Raw genomic sequence first — 16,445 nt, forward strand, 5'->3', positions numbered from 1 at the left:
GACATAATTTACTTTTTTATTAAAAAAATGTTTTTTTTTGTTATAGATAAAATAAGTTTCGAAAGATTTTAAAATCATCCAACTATAAAAAGATGACATCACAGTGAACGGAAACATATAATGACATGCAAATTGAAGAATGATGGCAGCAACGGTAACTCTTTCGTTAAATGAGTAACATGGTGGAATCATTTTGTTTCCTTTAACTCTATAAATGACCGAAAATTATTTACACATACTGGACACAACTTTTATTTTATCCTTGTACAGAAGATCAATCCCCAATAACAAGGGCCAAAACAGCTTCAAGCTCGTTTTAATAACATCCTTTCTTAAGTCACCAACTAGCTTGTTTGTTTCTGAGCTGGTTAGTTTGGCCATTCACATTCAAAATAAAAGGTTATTTGTGTCAATTACCTTATCACTATACGACAAACACTTAGAATGAACATCATGTTCGACACTTCAGATGCTGAACACGCGATAATTTTCCAACATTATAAATTTATCCACATTACACATTCACACACAAATATTTTTAAGAGTTCTTATTCATTATTTAATTTCAATCAAATTTCAAATTCAAATATGGCTAGTCACGAACAAATGAATTGTCACTTACATTAGAGCATTTGTGGTAAGTGGCTAAATGGGGCAAAGGACACAAGGGGCCACCAAGTAGAGCCTCCAACACTACCCTACAATCCCTAAGCTTAAGACAAGGAAAATTGTTAACCAAAAAAAAAAAATAGTAAGACAAGGAAAATTGACAAAAACCTACCTCTTTTAACTACCTGTTAGATATCATTGACTACCCTACTATGACATCGACCAAAACGAAAAATACTTACCAATCCTACCATGACTTGACCCAAAAAAAAAAGCTAGCATACCATGAAAGAAGCTATTACACCTTTTTTTTTTGGACTTGGGCTATGCCCAACAACCCAAACATGACTCCAAGAACCACCCAACAATGTACTCCCTAAACTAAACGTTGTGGTAGTGTTGTTCCTTAGCCGCCGTTACTGTGAATAAACTCCATAGCCATGAATTAAGCTATCTTGTTGTCGCGGATGACGTCCTCTACACGGCTTGGTGAGCTCCTCTATTCAGCAAACTCCGACAAAGCCAATGACGATGACCAAGATGACCTCCAATGCGCAATATGCTCCGACGAGGCCAATGAAGAAGATGACGGGCAGCTCCTCTATGCAGCAAGTTCCGGCAAGGTAAGCGACGAAGACGATGAGCAGCTCCTCAGCGCAGCGATCATTGACGGGGCCAACAACGGAGACGACAAGGTGGGTCTTTCAAGGTCGCTCCAAGACGTCCAATTTGGTCTCCTCCATGAATAGAACTTTGCCATACCTCTGTGTAGGAGGGAGGATAGGAATTCCTACTGAGAAGGGTTGCATTGTTGACGCGTCCCTTCCGCTTGAAACCCAGTTAACTGCGTTTTCTTTTAACATTGTCTTTTTTCACCTCAAACTTTGTTGCATTGAATACTATGTTTTTCCTCAAGATTGTGTTCTCAAACTTTCTTTTCATATTATATTATGAATTTCTGCAGGTGGTTGAAGGCTCCAATTTAGGTATAGAGTTCCCACTTCTGCTGCTTTAGCCACTGCGTGTGCTAGGAGGTTGTCATCCCTGAGAGTCCACGTTAGACCCTTTTCAGGTAAAGCTTCTAAAAGTATTTGGATATCTTGAATTATTGCCCATGCTCTGCCAATAGAACTTTTGGATTTGATAGTTTGAACCAATTTTTTATTATTTGATTCAATTAATGTCCTTCCCAATTGTAAATTATTTACGATGATTAGGGCCTGTCTTATTGCTATGGGCTTCAGCTATAATGCTTGAGTTAGCTTGAATTTTACCAGTGAATCCTAATAAGACCTTCCTTTCTTTGTCTCTAACTACAACAGAAATAGTTCCGTTGTCCGATTCCTTCTTGAAGGTAGCGTCTACATTTGCTTTTAGCCAATCATTTGGAGGCGGTCTCCAACGGACCAGGTTAGCATTTCTTCTTCTTATTTCTCCAATCCTAGTCTTTGCTCTTTTTTCTGCAGCACAGCATTAAGTGTATTCCAATAGTTTAGCTTTCTTAATTGTCCAGCTAGGATTAATCTCTTTCTGTTGAAACAATTTGTCATTCCTAGATTTCCATATTTTTCATAGTAAGAATCCTATTCTACTCATTCTTCTTCCCTGGTCTTCTCCGCCTTCATCTCTAATTTTCTTAATATTTTTCATTAGCCAATTTTCTAATGATGAGACTGTTCTTGTTATTGGAGTGCATTGGCATTCTGCACCAAACCAAACAGCCCTTACCCACTCACAAAGTAAGAGGGCATGCTCTACTGATTCGTTTTCGTTTAAGAAAATTTGGCATAAAAGACTATCTATAATCTTTTTTTTTTGCATAGAATAGTATAAACTGGCAAAATATTTTGGCTGACCTTCCATAAATGCATCTTAATTTTTTGCAGAACCTCCATTTTCCAAATTTCTCTCCATAGATCCCTCTTATCTGTACTGGTAGATGGATTCCGTTTATTTCTGGCTAGATAATCCTCTTTCGCAGCATAATAGCCTGTTCTAATCGAATAAATTCCATCTTCTTTTCGTGGCCAATATAGACAGTCTTTCTTATTCACTACACTGATTGGAGTTCTGATGATGGCTTCACTTGTTTGTTGTGGAAACATGTTGAAAATTTTGCTTTTATTCCATCCCACACTCTCTTCAATAAGCTCTTTAACTTTGGATTCACCTTGAATTTCTCCCTCCAATGGTCGGCTAGCTCCCTCGATCCAAGTGTCTCTCCAAATACTTATTTTCGATCCATCCCTTACACTCCATTTACCTTTTTTCCTAAGAAGTTCTCGTCTATGTACTAAACTCTTCCAAACCCATGATGACCCATTCTTGATTCTTGCCTCCCAAAAATTACCATATGAAAAATAGATTGCCTTTAGAATCTAAACCCAAATAGAGTTTGGCTTCTTCAAGGCTCTCCAAGCTTGTTTTGCCAGATACGCAATGTTTTGAAATTCTAAATCTTTAAACCCTAAACTACCATCTCATTTACTTATTGTGACTGATTCGCAATTCTTCCAATGTATACCTCGTTCCTTTCCTGCTGAAGCCCACCAAAATCTAGCTACCTTAGAATTAATTTTCCTCCAAAAGACTCTTAGAAACTTGATGATATTCATAGCATAAGCAAGCACCGCTTGAACTACTGCTTTAATGAGTGTTTCCTTGCCTGCCTGGTTAAGGAGTTTCTCTTTCCAACCCTCCAACTTATTCATAATCTTATCTTCAATCCATGCTAGAGCTTTATATAGAGATCTCCCCCATATTGCAGGTAGGCCAAGGTATTTTCCAAGTGATTCTCACACCGGCATCCCTAGTATTTCTTCAATATTAACCCTCTTTTGAATGGATACTTGATTACCAAAGGTGATTCCTGATTTATTGAGATTTATTCATTGACCCGAAGCCTCTGTGTATTCATTAAGAATTGTGACGATTTGAAAAACTTCTTCCTTGCTTGCCTTCAAAAAGATGATGCAATCATCTGCAAATAGTAGGTGAGTGATATTTGGGGCTGTAGGGACAATCCTGAACCCGGAGATTCTTCCGTCTCTTCTTGCTTCATCCATAAGGATAGTAAACACTTCTGCTGCTAAGATAAATAGGTAAGGCAAGAACGGGTCACCTTGCCGAAGACCTCGTTGAGGCTTTATCTTCCTTGATAGCTTTCCGTTAATTTTAAACCTATAGTTTGCTCCTCTAACACATTCCATTATTAACTTTATCCATCTTGTTTGGAATCCAAAAGCCAAAAGAACTTTTTCCAAAAAATCCCATTCTAGCCTATCATATGCTTTATTCATGTCAAGTTTGATTGCCAAGCTATTCGACCCTCCCTTTCCTTTCCTATTCAGGCTATGGTAAACTTCTTGAACAATAACCACGTTATCCTGAATGAGCCTTCCTCCCACAAACGCGCTCTGCATTGGCGAGACAATAACTTTCAACCACTTTTTCAGTCTTAGCACAATTATTCTTGAGATTATTTTATAGAAGAAATTGCAGCAGCTAATTGGCCTAAGTTCATTTAAACTTTCTAGATTCTTTATTTTCGGGATAAGAACCACTGTGGTCTCGTTTATCTCTTCTGGTATATGTCTGCTACTAAAAAAAGCTCTTACTACTGCACAAATTTCCTTACTAATTACCTCCCAATGCTTCTGGTAGAATAGCCTGTTCAATCCATCAGGTCCTAGAGCTTTATGGCTACCCATACTGAACACTGCCTTTCTTACCTCTTCATCCATAATGTCCATGAGCAGATCTTTGTAAATCTCCTCTGTAACTTGCTTTGGAATCTTATTAATTATGCTTTCAAACCCATGACTAGTAGAAGAAGCAAATAGTTTTTGAAAATGTTCTTCAATATGCTCCATAATCTCGTTTGTGATATTTAACCATTGACCAGAGGCATTCTTTAGCCTTTCTATTCTGTTTCTTTGTCTTCTGTGAATAGTAGTGGCATGGAAGAAAGCCGTATTTTTCCCCCCATCTAAGCCATTTTAATCTAGACAGCTGTCCCCAAAACTTCTCCTCTTGTCTCCATAATGTTGCTATGTTCTCCTTCAGAAGTTGCATCCTTCTTTGGTTCTCCTCTGTGAAGTCCAAACCCTATAGTCTTTTCAATTCCTCTTTCATTCTCTGGATCTCTCTATCAGCTCTTTTAAAGGTAACTTTACTCCACTTCTTTAATTCCTTATTGTTGATCTTTCTACTGATTTTATCCCATTCATTGCTATTTTGCTCTTCCTTACACCAACCCATCTTGACCACATTAAAGCAATCTTCGTGATCAGCCCAATAGACTTCAAACTTGAAGTGTTTTCCTACTCTATGAACCAAAATCACATCCAAAATAAGAGGACAATGATATGAACTAACAGCTGGCATTAACGATAATGATGCATTTTGATACATAAATATCCATTCCCAGTTCGCCAATGCCCTATCTATTTTTTCTCTCGTCACAAATCCATTCCTTGAATTGCTGAACCAGGTAAAATTTTCTCCCTTTAGATCAAGGTCCATTAAAGAGTTTGAATCAACAAACTTTTTGAATTCTCATATTTGGTTCTATGGTTTCGCGTGTAGTCCAACTTTCTCTTCCTGACTTAAAATGTCATTAAAGTCTCCGATAAAGAGCTGAGGGACTCCTTCATTATTGTTGCCAGCTGTAATGCCCCTTCATTAATCTTTTCTCCTGTTATAATTCAGGTTTCCATACACAAAACTACCTATCCATGAGTTTCCATTATTATCCTTAATTCGAGCTTTAATATAATTGTCACACAAAAAATAAACATCAATTTTATATATTTCATTCTAGAATAAATGACCATTTGTACCCATGAGAGATGAAAACGCTGACATTTGTACCCATGATAGCTCGAAACTAAACTTATACCCATGATAGATGCCCTCCGTGTGACAAAAGTGCCCTGGCTTGGATCTGAGCTTGGTTTGTGAGTTTCCGAACCTACGTGGCACTCCCTCCCTTATCTTCAACCCCTCTCTCTCTATCTTCACTCCCCAATACCCAAGAAGAAGAAAGGCTAGACCTTTTCCCTTGCTAAGTTCACTACCGCCAAAATTGACTACCAAGATCCCATCGTGCTCCCCACCTGTCCACGCCAGCGCACCGCCGAGGAGCTCGACCGCGACCGCAACCGTCTTGGTGGCGGCTTCAGGAACTACGGCAATGACCGCGCCAACAGAAGCTCCAGTGATGGTGATGATACCTCCAATTCGGTTCCAACAGCGGTTCTGGTGGTCTTGGGTTTGAAAGAGAGAGGAAGGTAGGGTTTGGGTCTAGCGGCGGCGCAAATTCTGATAATTAGAACAAGAAAAAGGTTGAATTTAACGGTGGAAGTGAGAGGAGTGAGGGTGGTGGTGGGAGACCTAGGCTTGTTTTGCAACCTCGTACAGCGCCTGTGAACAATGAGAGCCAGGAGGGTGCTGGTAATGGTAATGGTAATGTGGTGAAACCAAAGGGTCCAAGCCCATTCGGCGAGGTGAGACCGAGGGAAGAGGTGCTGGTGGAGAAGGGGCAGGATTGGAAGAAGATTGATGAGCAGCTTGAGAGCATGAAGATTAAGGAGGCTGTTGAGAAAAAAGAGAGTTTTGAAAAGAGGGGTTTTGGTTCTGGCAATGGACGTGGTTCACCAAAATAATCAAACCCCCCAACAATACCTTACACCCTCTCTCCCCAACTCAAACCTTAACCAACAAATACCACAGCGGTAACCACCACCAGTGTTAGAGGAAGAGTCTGTGAAAGAGGTCCTATCAGAGACACCCATTGCCAAACAAAATCAAGTTCCAATTTTGAAGCCAGAATTGGACACCCTTCTGCCTCCTCTTCAAAACCCTAATGACAAAATCGAATCAAAGAACCCACATCCCATTCCCAACCTCATTATCATCAACAAAAAAGAAGCTAAGTCTCAGAGGTAGTGTCTCAGCTCTCAGAAGAACCATGCAGCATTAGCGGAAGCTTCTCCACTGCTACCACAGTTACGGAGAAGAGAGAAGAAGAAGTAACCAGCAAAAGAAGCATCAGGGAGGGAACAACAACAATGATGAAGAATCATAAGTGGAACAGTAACAGATCCCCGTCGAGGAAGCGCCCTCACGCCTGTGACGGAATTGTCGCCTCCGGGAGGGAGCAGAGTGTTGAGGAAGAAGGGGCCAGAGTGGGTATTGGAGAGTGAAGAGAGAGAGAGAGAGAGAGAGAGAGAGAGAGAGAGAGAGAGAGATTGAAGATAAGGAAGGGAGTACCATGTAGGTTCGGAAACCCACGAACCAAGCTCAGATCCAAGCCAGGGCACTTTTGTCACACAGAGAGCATCTATCATGGGTATAAGTTTAGTTTCGAGCTATCATGGGTACAAATGTCAGCATTTTCATCTCTCATGGGTACAAATGGTTATTTATTCTTTCATTCTAAAAGAGATAGCCCTCCGGACAAACTCCAGGGTTCTACACAAAAAGCCTTTTCAAAATGTAACATTTTTTCAGCCTAGTAATAGTTTTCCCCTTAGCTTTAGTCTCTATAAGAAATACTATGGCGGGCTTAATCTATTTACACAGACTATGTAACTCCGAAACTATCGCAGAGGCCGCCACTCCACAACAATTCCAACTAATAATACTCATGGCTGAGTTGGAGGCATGATAAGGCCCGCCTCCTCAGCCATTCAGTATTTCAAAATATGACTTCTCCCCTGTAACTGCTAATAGCTAGTCCCTGTCCATTATTCGTTTAAGCACTTCTTCCTTTTTGACACATTCTGAGAGTACAACATTGTTTCTTCTTTTTCACATATATCTTCCATTAGCAAGTGATCTTCATTTCTTTTTCTCTTCAGCCTTAGATGATTTTTCATTCTCTGAACCAATTCCATTTCGTAATCTTTTGCTATCGTGATCGCCTTGTCATTACTTGTAGTTTGATTTTCGTCGTCATCCACCGGCTCCACAAAATAAGTATCATGATCCAGTGTCTTATAAATCTGTTTGTTACTTTGTAGCATCTCGTTATTTCCTTCCTTATGTCCCCAGCAGATTTTTATGTCTTTGCTTATAATCTTTTGATGGGTTGTAAAATTAATATGGGCCTCTAAACTCCTCCCCATAATTTCTACAGGTTTATTGCTTAAATAATCTTTCAAAAATTGCCCAATAGACCTATTCCCTTCCTTTTCAACTAGCCTATCATTTTTTTGATGATTCTCCACATTGGCCTTTAGTGAAGATTCAGCCCAATCATCCTTCAATTCAGCTCTAATAGGTGTTCTGCTTGGCCCACCCCATTCTCTTCCCTTCCTATTTATCCTTCTTTGTTCCTCAAAAACCCTAGTAATCATTTTTAATTTCCTACCAGCTTTGTCATTATTTCCTTCTCTCTCTTTACCTATGTTAAGCAAAGATTCAGGGATATTTTTTACCTGTTCTTCTGCTCTCTGACTATCTCCATCTGCTACTTCTAAAGCCTTCTTTTCAGCAGCACTTTTCATGCACCTTTCTTTTTCTTGTTCACTTCCTGCTCTGCTTTTTTCTGCTCCATGTGGTAAGCCATCCTCACTTTCCAAGTCGTGAGCTTCATGCGCTGCTTCCATCTCATTCAGCCATGTAGAGCTTATTCCTTTGCTACCTCTTTCCTCCCTTGGTTTCAACCGCCTAGCCTGCGCCACCCCCAGACCCATTGAGTATTTTGGCTCTCTTGGATTCCTACAAGCCATTGATGTTAGATTCTTGCACTTCTTCTTGTTGTAACCTATGATCCCACAGTTTAAGCAGTAATAGTCTTGTAACCTTTCACATTTGAATTCAATCCATAGATTTGGTAAGTTATTTTTGTCCATTCAGAACCTAGTAGGGAGAGGTTTGGATACATCGATTGCCACTTTAACCCTGAGAAAGGTCCTCTCTAATACCTCTTCCACCCTAGGATCTTCCACTTCTGCTACAATTCCCATTCTATTACCAATGTCTCTTGCTGTGTCTGCATTAATATATTCCTGCGGGAGTCCGGGGATCTGAACCCAGAACTCCAAGTAATCATGTGCTACTTCATGCACAGATATCCCTTGGGACCATATTTGAAGATTGAAAATTTGTCCCCTTATGCTCCAAGGTCTTCCATTTAGTATTTGTAGCCCTTTTCCCATATCTTTGATGCTGACTAAAATTTTATTTCTTTCGACTGCAGAAATTGATATGCCTTCTGGATTGCCCCATATTCCAAGCAATGTGTTTTTGATGATCTTGAATGGGAGCTCCTTGTTCGAGATAATCTTCCCAACCAAGTTAATACAATCAAGTCTTGAATTTGTGCTCCTCTCTGTTCTCCAGTGTGATGGTCTTACCTTCTATTATTTTATTTTTGAAACTTGACAGCTTGTATTGTAGAAGAGAGTAACTATTCTGTTTGAAGTGAACTGTAATGAGTTAGTTAGGACAATGGTTTGAAGTGAACGGAGTAGTAGTTACTTCAGTTTATGAAAATTTGTTAATAATAAATGGGACAATGATGATAGATAAGTAGAATTTTTTATGACAATGCAGAGGATTTATGTGATTATGATACGGTGGATAGAAAGAACCTTAAGTTCTTAGTGTATTCTCCTACCTAGAGAGAAGAGTTCTCCTAGAGAGAAAATCCGTGTTACTATTTAACTACTAGGATAGGATTTTGCAAGAAGATATAACACCTAAGTACCTATTCCAATCGTCAGTCAGCAACCATGAGGGCCCAACTTTCAACGGGTGAACGTGTGAGGAAAGCCCAAACTTTTAACAGACTCACTCATCCCGGTTACAAGATTTGATATTGGCCAAGTCCATTTTAAAATGCCAACAAAAAAAAACATCCATGTTAAAATCATACTTTTAGTCTTTTACCCATTTTTCTAAAAAAAGCGTGTTCAAATTTTTAAATAATGTTGCTAACTTCAAAACTTTCTAAACCAAAATTTCACTCTTAAATATTAAATTTATAGTTAACTTAATGAGGTTAATTTTGATACATTAACAGTGTAAAGCGTTTTACACAATCATACGATTATATTTATTTTTTTGGATAACTATTCACACGGTCAATATAAAAAATAATTATTTTTGGATGACCATTCACACAGTCAATGTAAAAATTAATTTTTACTGTAGCATTACGTAATTGAATATATGTATAAAATTAACAGTGCATCAAAATTAAATTCTAATTTAAATTTATTTAAATAAGTATTAAATTTGTAAGTTCAACAACTTGTTAACTAATCATAAATTATTAAATAATATTTCGAATTCTGATTTTTAACCTTACAACAATTTATTAACTAATAATAAATTCTTAAACAAAATTCCAATCTACAATATATTTAACCTATCAAACAAAAAATGTAAATAGTCATTTCTAACCATGAAAGCTTCGGAAGCTGAAAAATCTAACCATAAAAAATTGAAACTAAAGTTATACCTGTTTCGAGAGTTACCTGAAATTGAGTTATTTTTTTAGCCTGAACGTGAGGTCCAAGCTCCTGTAGCGAGACGTCCGACTTGTACTGGAGCTGAGGTGCCGCCGTCCGAGTTCCTCGTGAGGAGGTGGCGGGTGGTACCTGTAAGAGACTCCGATGCTTAAGTTAGCAAGGACTTTGAGCACGTTTTTAGTATATTGAAACTTAAATATACCTGAGGGGTGTCAGTGCATTTATAGTAGAGTAAATAACCACCTTTTTTAGTAGCTCCACCTTTTTAGATGGATAACCACTCCCTTTATCTTGGGAGTTTATTGGGATCTTCCTTCTAGATGGGATAGAGATAGTAGGAGATATTTAGGGAAGGTAGTTACTTGTTTAGATAAGTAAGGCTGGACCTCCTTGTCGCGTCCGACCTCTTAAGAGGTTGGGTAAGTGGAAGAGGCCACCCTTGATGGGCCTTTGTCCTTAATGGGCCTGGTTTTATTTTGGGTCAGGGTATGAACTATGCCCCTACTTGAGTCTGAGCTTTCAAGAGGTTGGGCTCAAGCATTTTGTGGTTCCAGTTTCCTTTGTCGGGTACGTCGCCTTCATGAGGTCGGGTAATTGACGTGTTTCAAAATTTTGAAATGCTGCCACTTTAATAACGTCGCGCACGTTACGCGGTAGTTTCTTAAGAATCCGTACGGCACATTAAAGGAGGGGTGCAAAATGTTCTTTTTGCCTATTGTCTGTTATAAAAACTTCACCTCTTCACTCTTCCTTCTTTTTTCGTTTCTAAAAACGCTTTGCATTATAGCGTTTCCTTCGATCAAACCCTTTCACCCTTCTTTTTTCTCCTTTGTTCTTGCGTTCATGATTTCTCCCTCTTGAATCTTTTTGAAGATTTTGTTTCTATTTTGGAAAGGAACGTTCGTGTTTCTTGCTGTTTGACGCGCCCTTTTTTTTCCGCGTTTCATCAAGGTTGGTGCTTTTGCCCATTTTCCTTGTTTTCTGTTTCGATTGCTCTGGGTAGTACTTGTAATGATGCTTTTAATGGTAATTTGAAATGTTGTTGGTGACTTTTGGGATGTTGTTGGTGATGGAGACTTTATGACTTCTTTTTCACTGTCGCTTTACTTACTATATCTTGAATCTATTAAAACTATGGTTGTTTGAGATTTTTTGCTACGGACTATAGTTGTATTGGTCCCAAATGGTGCCACTTTTTATGATTAAAGATGGTACCATTTCTGTATTTGAAATTTTGATGATTTTTCATTGTGTTTATGAGATTTTACAACAAATGTAGTTAATTATTGGTGTTGTCAATGACGTCTGACTTCTTGTTGTTATTATCCGACTTTCCGACTTGTTGTTACAATTTTTCATTTGTGTGTTCTATTTGTAGGTATAGTTTTAATGTCTCGATTTGTAATTCATAACATGTCGACCAAAGTTCCTTCTGACCTGACTTGGGTAAATATAACTTTCCTTACTCCCATTCCCGTAATTGATAGAGAGTATGCTAAATAGTTTCATAGACATCATAGGTTGTGTATAAATCGAGAGGATGAGAGAAACTATAAAATTATTGTTGCTGATCCCAAGGAGAGGGTGTGTTTTCTCCCATTTGATAGGTTGGAACGCCCTTTCTTTTATGCCTATGATTTCTTTTTCACTAAGCTCGATGTCTGTCTCCCCTTTTTTTACTTTGAAATCGATGTCCTTTGGACTTGTAATGTTGCTCCTTCCCAACTGCACCCTAATTCTTGGGATTTTTTGAAGATATACCAATTTTTATTTCGGGAGCTTGATGTCCAACCTTCTCTGAAGGTCTTCTTTTATCTTTTTGTGCTTACCAAGCCTTTTAGCTCTATTAAAAAATTGAGTTGGGCTTCTTTCTGAACTGTCTAGGGCAGGAAGGTGTTTGCCATCTTTGATGAGTCTTTTCACAATTTTAAAAACTATTTCTTCAAAATTTGAGTTGTTGATAATACCTAGGGGTGTTCAAAACCGATCCGGACCGAACTAAACCGATGGACCGAACCGAAAAAACCAAAAACCGAAATAACCGAAAATCGAAAAAACAAAAAAAGTGATGTTTTGCTGTTTTTCTGCGGTTCGGTTCGGTTTTCGGTTCTTGCCACCAAAACCCTAACCGAACCGAACCGAACCGGTTCTTTCCAAAACCCTAAAAATTAAAACTACCCCACCCTCCCCAAACGCGTTACCCTACCTACTTTCCTTACCTTACCTTACTGCTGCCGTGCTGCACGAGTCCCTCCCCCCATGGAAACCTAACCCCGCCCAAATCCCAGATCGGAGCCACCACATCTCGCCCACTCACCCAGACGGCCAGACCCCCCACGGAGCCAGCCTGAGCCACCCACCTCCTTGATACTCGAAGCCTTCCTCTTCCTCCATATCTCACCGCCTTCACTCCTTGAAACTCGAAGACGAAGCAAGCCTGAGCCACCCACCCACCGCGAAGACGAAGACGAAGACCCAGTCACCCACTGACCCAAGCAGCGTTTCTGGGTTCTGCAGGGTCACCTCACCACCTCCGACCTCGCCGCCTCCACCCAGAAAGCCTCCACCCAGCAGCGTTTCTGGGTTCTGTAGGGTCACCTCACCACCTCCGAGTCTTCGACCTCGCCTCCTCCACCCAGAAAGTCTCCTACCCAGCCACCGATTCAAGTGCATATGGAGCCCGAGCCATCTATTCAGGTAAACTTTACTGATGCATTGTTGCCTTGTTGGTATTGCTGCTTGAGGTTATTGTTCAGTTTATTCAGGTTAGGGTTATTGTTGGTATTGCTGTTTAGTGTTTACCATGTATTCAGTCTATTGTTGGTAATTTTGGTCTTGCTGGTTATTGCTTGTTTATTGCTGGTTTTGTTCATTGCTTGTTCATATTATCAAGTTTTGTTCTGTTTTGTTTATTGCTGGTTTATTGCTTGTTTATTGCTGGTTTTGTTCATTGCTTGTTCAGATATGAATACATGATAAGAATTAATTAAGAAAATTGAAGCAACAGAAATTCTCAAAACTAAGGCAACAAGCAGCATATTAAAAGCTAAGAAAAAAATAACCTCATGTCAAGAATTAATTCGTTCTAAATCTAAATTTCATTAAGAATTTATTGTTAGTAAATAAATTATGAGATACTTGATCAAGTTCTACTGATGTGGTGTAAAACATATTTCAACCAAATTAATTAGTAATATTATGATGGAATTTTAACACATTTGTTTCCTAACACCTAAATTATATTCTTGATTTTTACCTTTGATTGAATTGGATATCTAGAAAGATGTCACTATTATTTTGTTGATTGTAAAAAAATGATGAGACGGCATTTAGCAGAGTCTGTGCATAAAACTGTAGCTGTTTCTTTCCCTCATAAAAACTTAAAACGTGCATAGTGCAACTAGTTTCAGATTGTTGTAGTTCATGTTAATTCCAAAGCACCAAAAGGACAAAGAAAAGTGTGGTCCCTCTCTCACCCAAAGCAAACACACATGCCTCACTATCCCATATAAGATGAATTGGAAGGTACTATTGAGAACAATAACTTGGGGACCTCAAAGGCTAAAATTCTTGCCATAATAGTGGTTTTATTTATATGAATAATTGATTAAGTAATTGATTTGATGTGTACATAGTTGCTACTTGCTAATGTAAAAGCATTAACTAATTGGTGTATTAATCAATCATGAGATGCCTTACACTAAATTAAACTGTGTTGATTGTGCTAGAGTTTTATACTAATGTGGTAGAACTTCTTGCTTTTGATCAAGATCAGCAAATATAGTTATCCTTATAAATTAAGGACAAATCACATGTTTAAGTTTTTGTTCTTTTTCACAAAGATTATGCTGTCATTTTACATTATTGTGTAGTTCAATTATAGTCCAAAGCAGGACCACAGAATACACAAGGATAATGTTAATGGAGTTATACAAAGGCTTGTGCTATTTAAATACTAAAAAGAGTAGCTATTATTCATACACTAGTTTTATTTATATATATATATATATATATATATATATATATTATCTCCATTCTTGAGTTTAAAAAATGTATAAGTAAACACTAATTTAATTATTTAAGTACTAAAAGGCAAGAAATGTGTAATAATTGAAAGATTTACCCTCCAATGTTCATTAGCTGTCAAGAATTAATTAGAGCCTGCCCAAATCTTAACAGAAGCTTTTTCAAGAGCTGGACATGATCACACACAACTTGTTGTTGTTCTTATTATGTAACTGTTTTTTTTTTTTTATTTCAGGTTGGTTTGCATTATGAAGTTTTAGCTATTTTGTTGGAGAAGACACCATAACTTTGCTATCAGTTTAATGACAATTTATTTTTATTTTCAGTTGTGTTGACTGTTGAGCTATTAAACTTCTTTAATTGTCGTATTTGAATTATATTGTCGTTATATTTCATTAGATCAAGACTTTGTTAGTTATTGTGTATTTTGGTTTGTTGATTTCAATCTTATGACATTGCATAATAGTATGGTAGAATTTTTTTTATTTGATTGAAAAAACCGAACAAATCGAACCAAACCAAACCGATTTTAATTGGTTTGGTTTGGTTCGGATGACCTTGAAAAAAAAACCGAACCAAACCGAACCGCAGCTTAATTAAACGATCGGATCGGATGGCTTTTCCTTCAAAAACCGAACCAAACCGCACCGCGAACACCCCTAATAATACCCAGCCTTTCTTTTTTTATGAAAACGATGAACCCCGATTTTCTTTATATTGGGAGGAGAAATCTGTATTAATTAAGTATAATGTGGCTGATTCAGATGATCTTGAGAAGTGTGTAGTTGACATGTTCCAGGAGTGCTGGAGCCAGGCTCCTTATTTGGATACAAAAATATTTTTAGGGAACCCCAACCAAGTCCAATCTGAGCTAAGTAGCGTTCTTTCTATCTCCCGTTTAAGGTGCTGCTAAGTATATCTTTCATGCTTAACTTGTTTTTGATTTCTTGATTTGGTGTAGAAAAAATGGCTCCCAAGTCGGCCACAATAAAGAACTTACGATTCGCAAGGAAGAGTGCTGTTGTTCGCAACCTTCAATTATAAGAAACCGATAGGCTGGCTTCACTGTCTAAGTCAGACTCGGGTGCTGCCTCTGTCTCCGTGAAGATCATACCCAACCTAGGTCCCCAGATAGTCTCCCTTTCCTCGGAACAACAAGCATCTCGCCCTCCAAAGCAAGTGAACCATACTCCCTCTTCAAAACGTTGAGCTCAGACATCTACGAGTAGGAATTTGATGCTTTAGCCTGGAGTGAGAAGCACATCCTTCCTCACAATGTTATAAGCATGGATAATGTTGTTATAGAGTCTCACTTGAAAGTTATGGCCCGAGGTGGGGTTCAGACGGCCGTGCTCTACACGGCTTTACTGAAAGAGATGAGGAAGACTCCTTTAGACACCACTCAAAGTACCTTGGTCAAATTGCAAGCCAAGGTGGAGTCTTTGAGGGAGACAAAAAAGGAGTTGGAATCTGAGAAGGAGGCCTTGGAGTCTGACTTGGCCAAAGCTCGGGAGAGGGTGAAGCTGTCCGAGGCAATTTTGGCGATGGCTAAGGGCTTGAAGGAGAAGGCAGAGGAGAGTTACACCAGAGTCTTCGTGGAGAAGTTGGACTTGGTGGATGAGCTGGCCAAGGCAAGGGACAATTATAAGGACTTAGAGGATAGTTCCGACCTCTTCTGTTCGACCCAAGGATGCTGTTACCGGCGAGGACCTGCACCCTTTTTAATTTCCTTTGTATACGGCCTGACTTGTGGGTCTTTAATGGACTTTTTTTGTAATAGTTTGTTTGAACAATTTATTTTTTTAGTTGTAATTAAACAACTTTAGAATTTCTTTAAAGAACCTTTCTTCATTTTGATAATGATTTTAGGTTTTTGTTTCTTGTTGAATTAACTCTGAGCCTATATAACCGCTTAATTGAAGACTGTGTTTTGACAAATTTTAATGCTGCTTTTTGCTAAGTATTAAGTGATGTCGGCAAAATAGGTCAGTGTAGAATGTTGTGTTTCCCTTTGTAAGCTCCGACTTTGTCTAATCGGACTTTGTCAAGTTACTTTTACACTTCTTTTTAGTTCTGCCTTAATTTTGAGGTCGGTCTTACAAATTGCTTACATAACTTCGTACATTAATTTGTACCTCGTCACTTCATCTTACAACCATACTAGGTCGGGCAATGATTTTCGCGGTATGTCGAGATTAAATTAATGCATTTTTAAAGGAAACTTTAAAGAAGTGGATTTATCATTAATAAATGAAAAAATGCCTTACATAAATTTGTTACTAAGGATTTTTGACTACTCTTAGCCCTTGTTATGATGCCTCATTAAAA

General features: G+C 38.5%; 1 protein-coding gene and 1 pseudogene across 1 annotated transcript; both read left to right on the forward strand.

Annotated features, from left to right (window-relative positions):
• Positions 1 to 5,511: 5,511 nt before the first annotated feature.
• On the forward strand, positions 5,512 to 6,254 carry LOC107612529 (uncharacterized; the record flags this gene model as incomplete). Its single annotated transcript, XM_088503082.1, has 3 exons — positions 5,512 to 5,563; positions 5,708 to 5,900; positions 5,975 to 6,254. Coding segments are annotated over exons 1-3 (525 nt in total), but the record flags the coding sequence as incomplete, so codon positions are not given.
• LOC148578534 (uncharacterized) lies at positions 6,253 to 6,815 on the forward strand (annotated as a pseudogene).
• Positions 6,816 to 16,445: the final 9,630 nt, after the last annotated feature.

Source organism: Arachis ipaensis, chromosome B1, assembly GCF_059453495.1.
Source record: "Arachis ipaensis isolate K30076 ecotype BB chromosome B1, ASM5945349v1, whole genome shotgun sequence".
Lineage (NCBI taxonomy): Eukaryota > Viridiplantae > Streptophyta > Magnoliopsida > Fabales > Fabaceae > Arachis > Arachis ipaensis.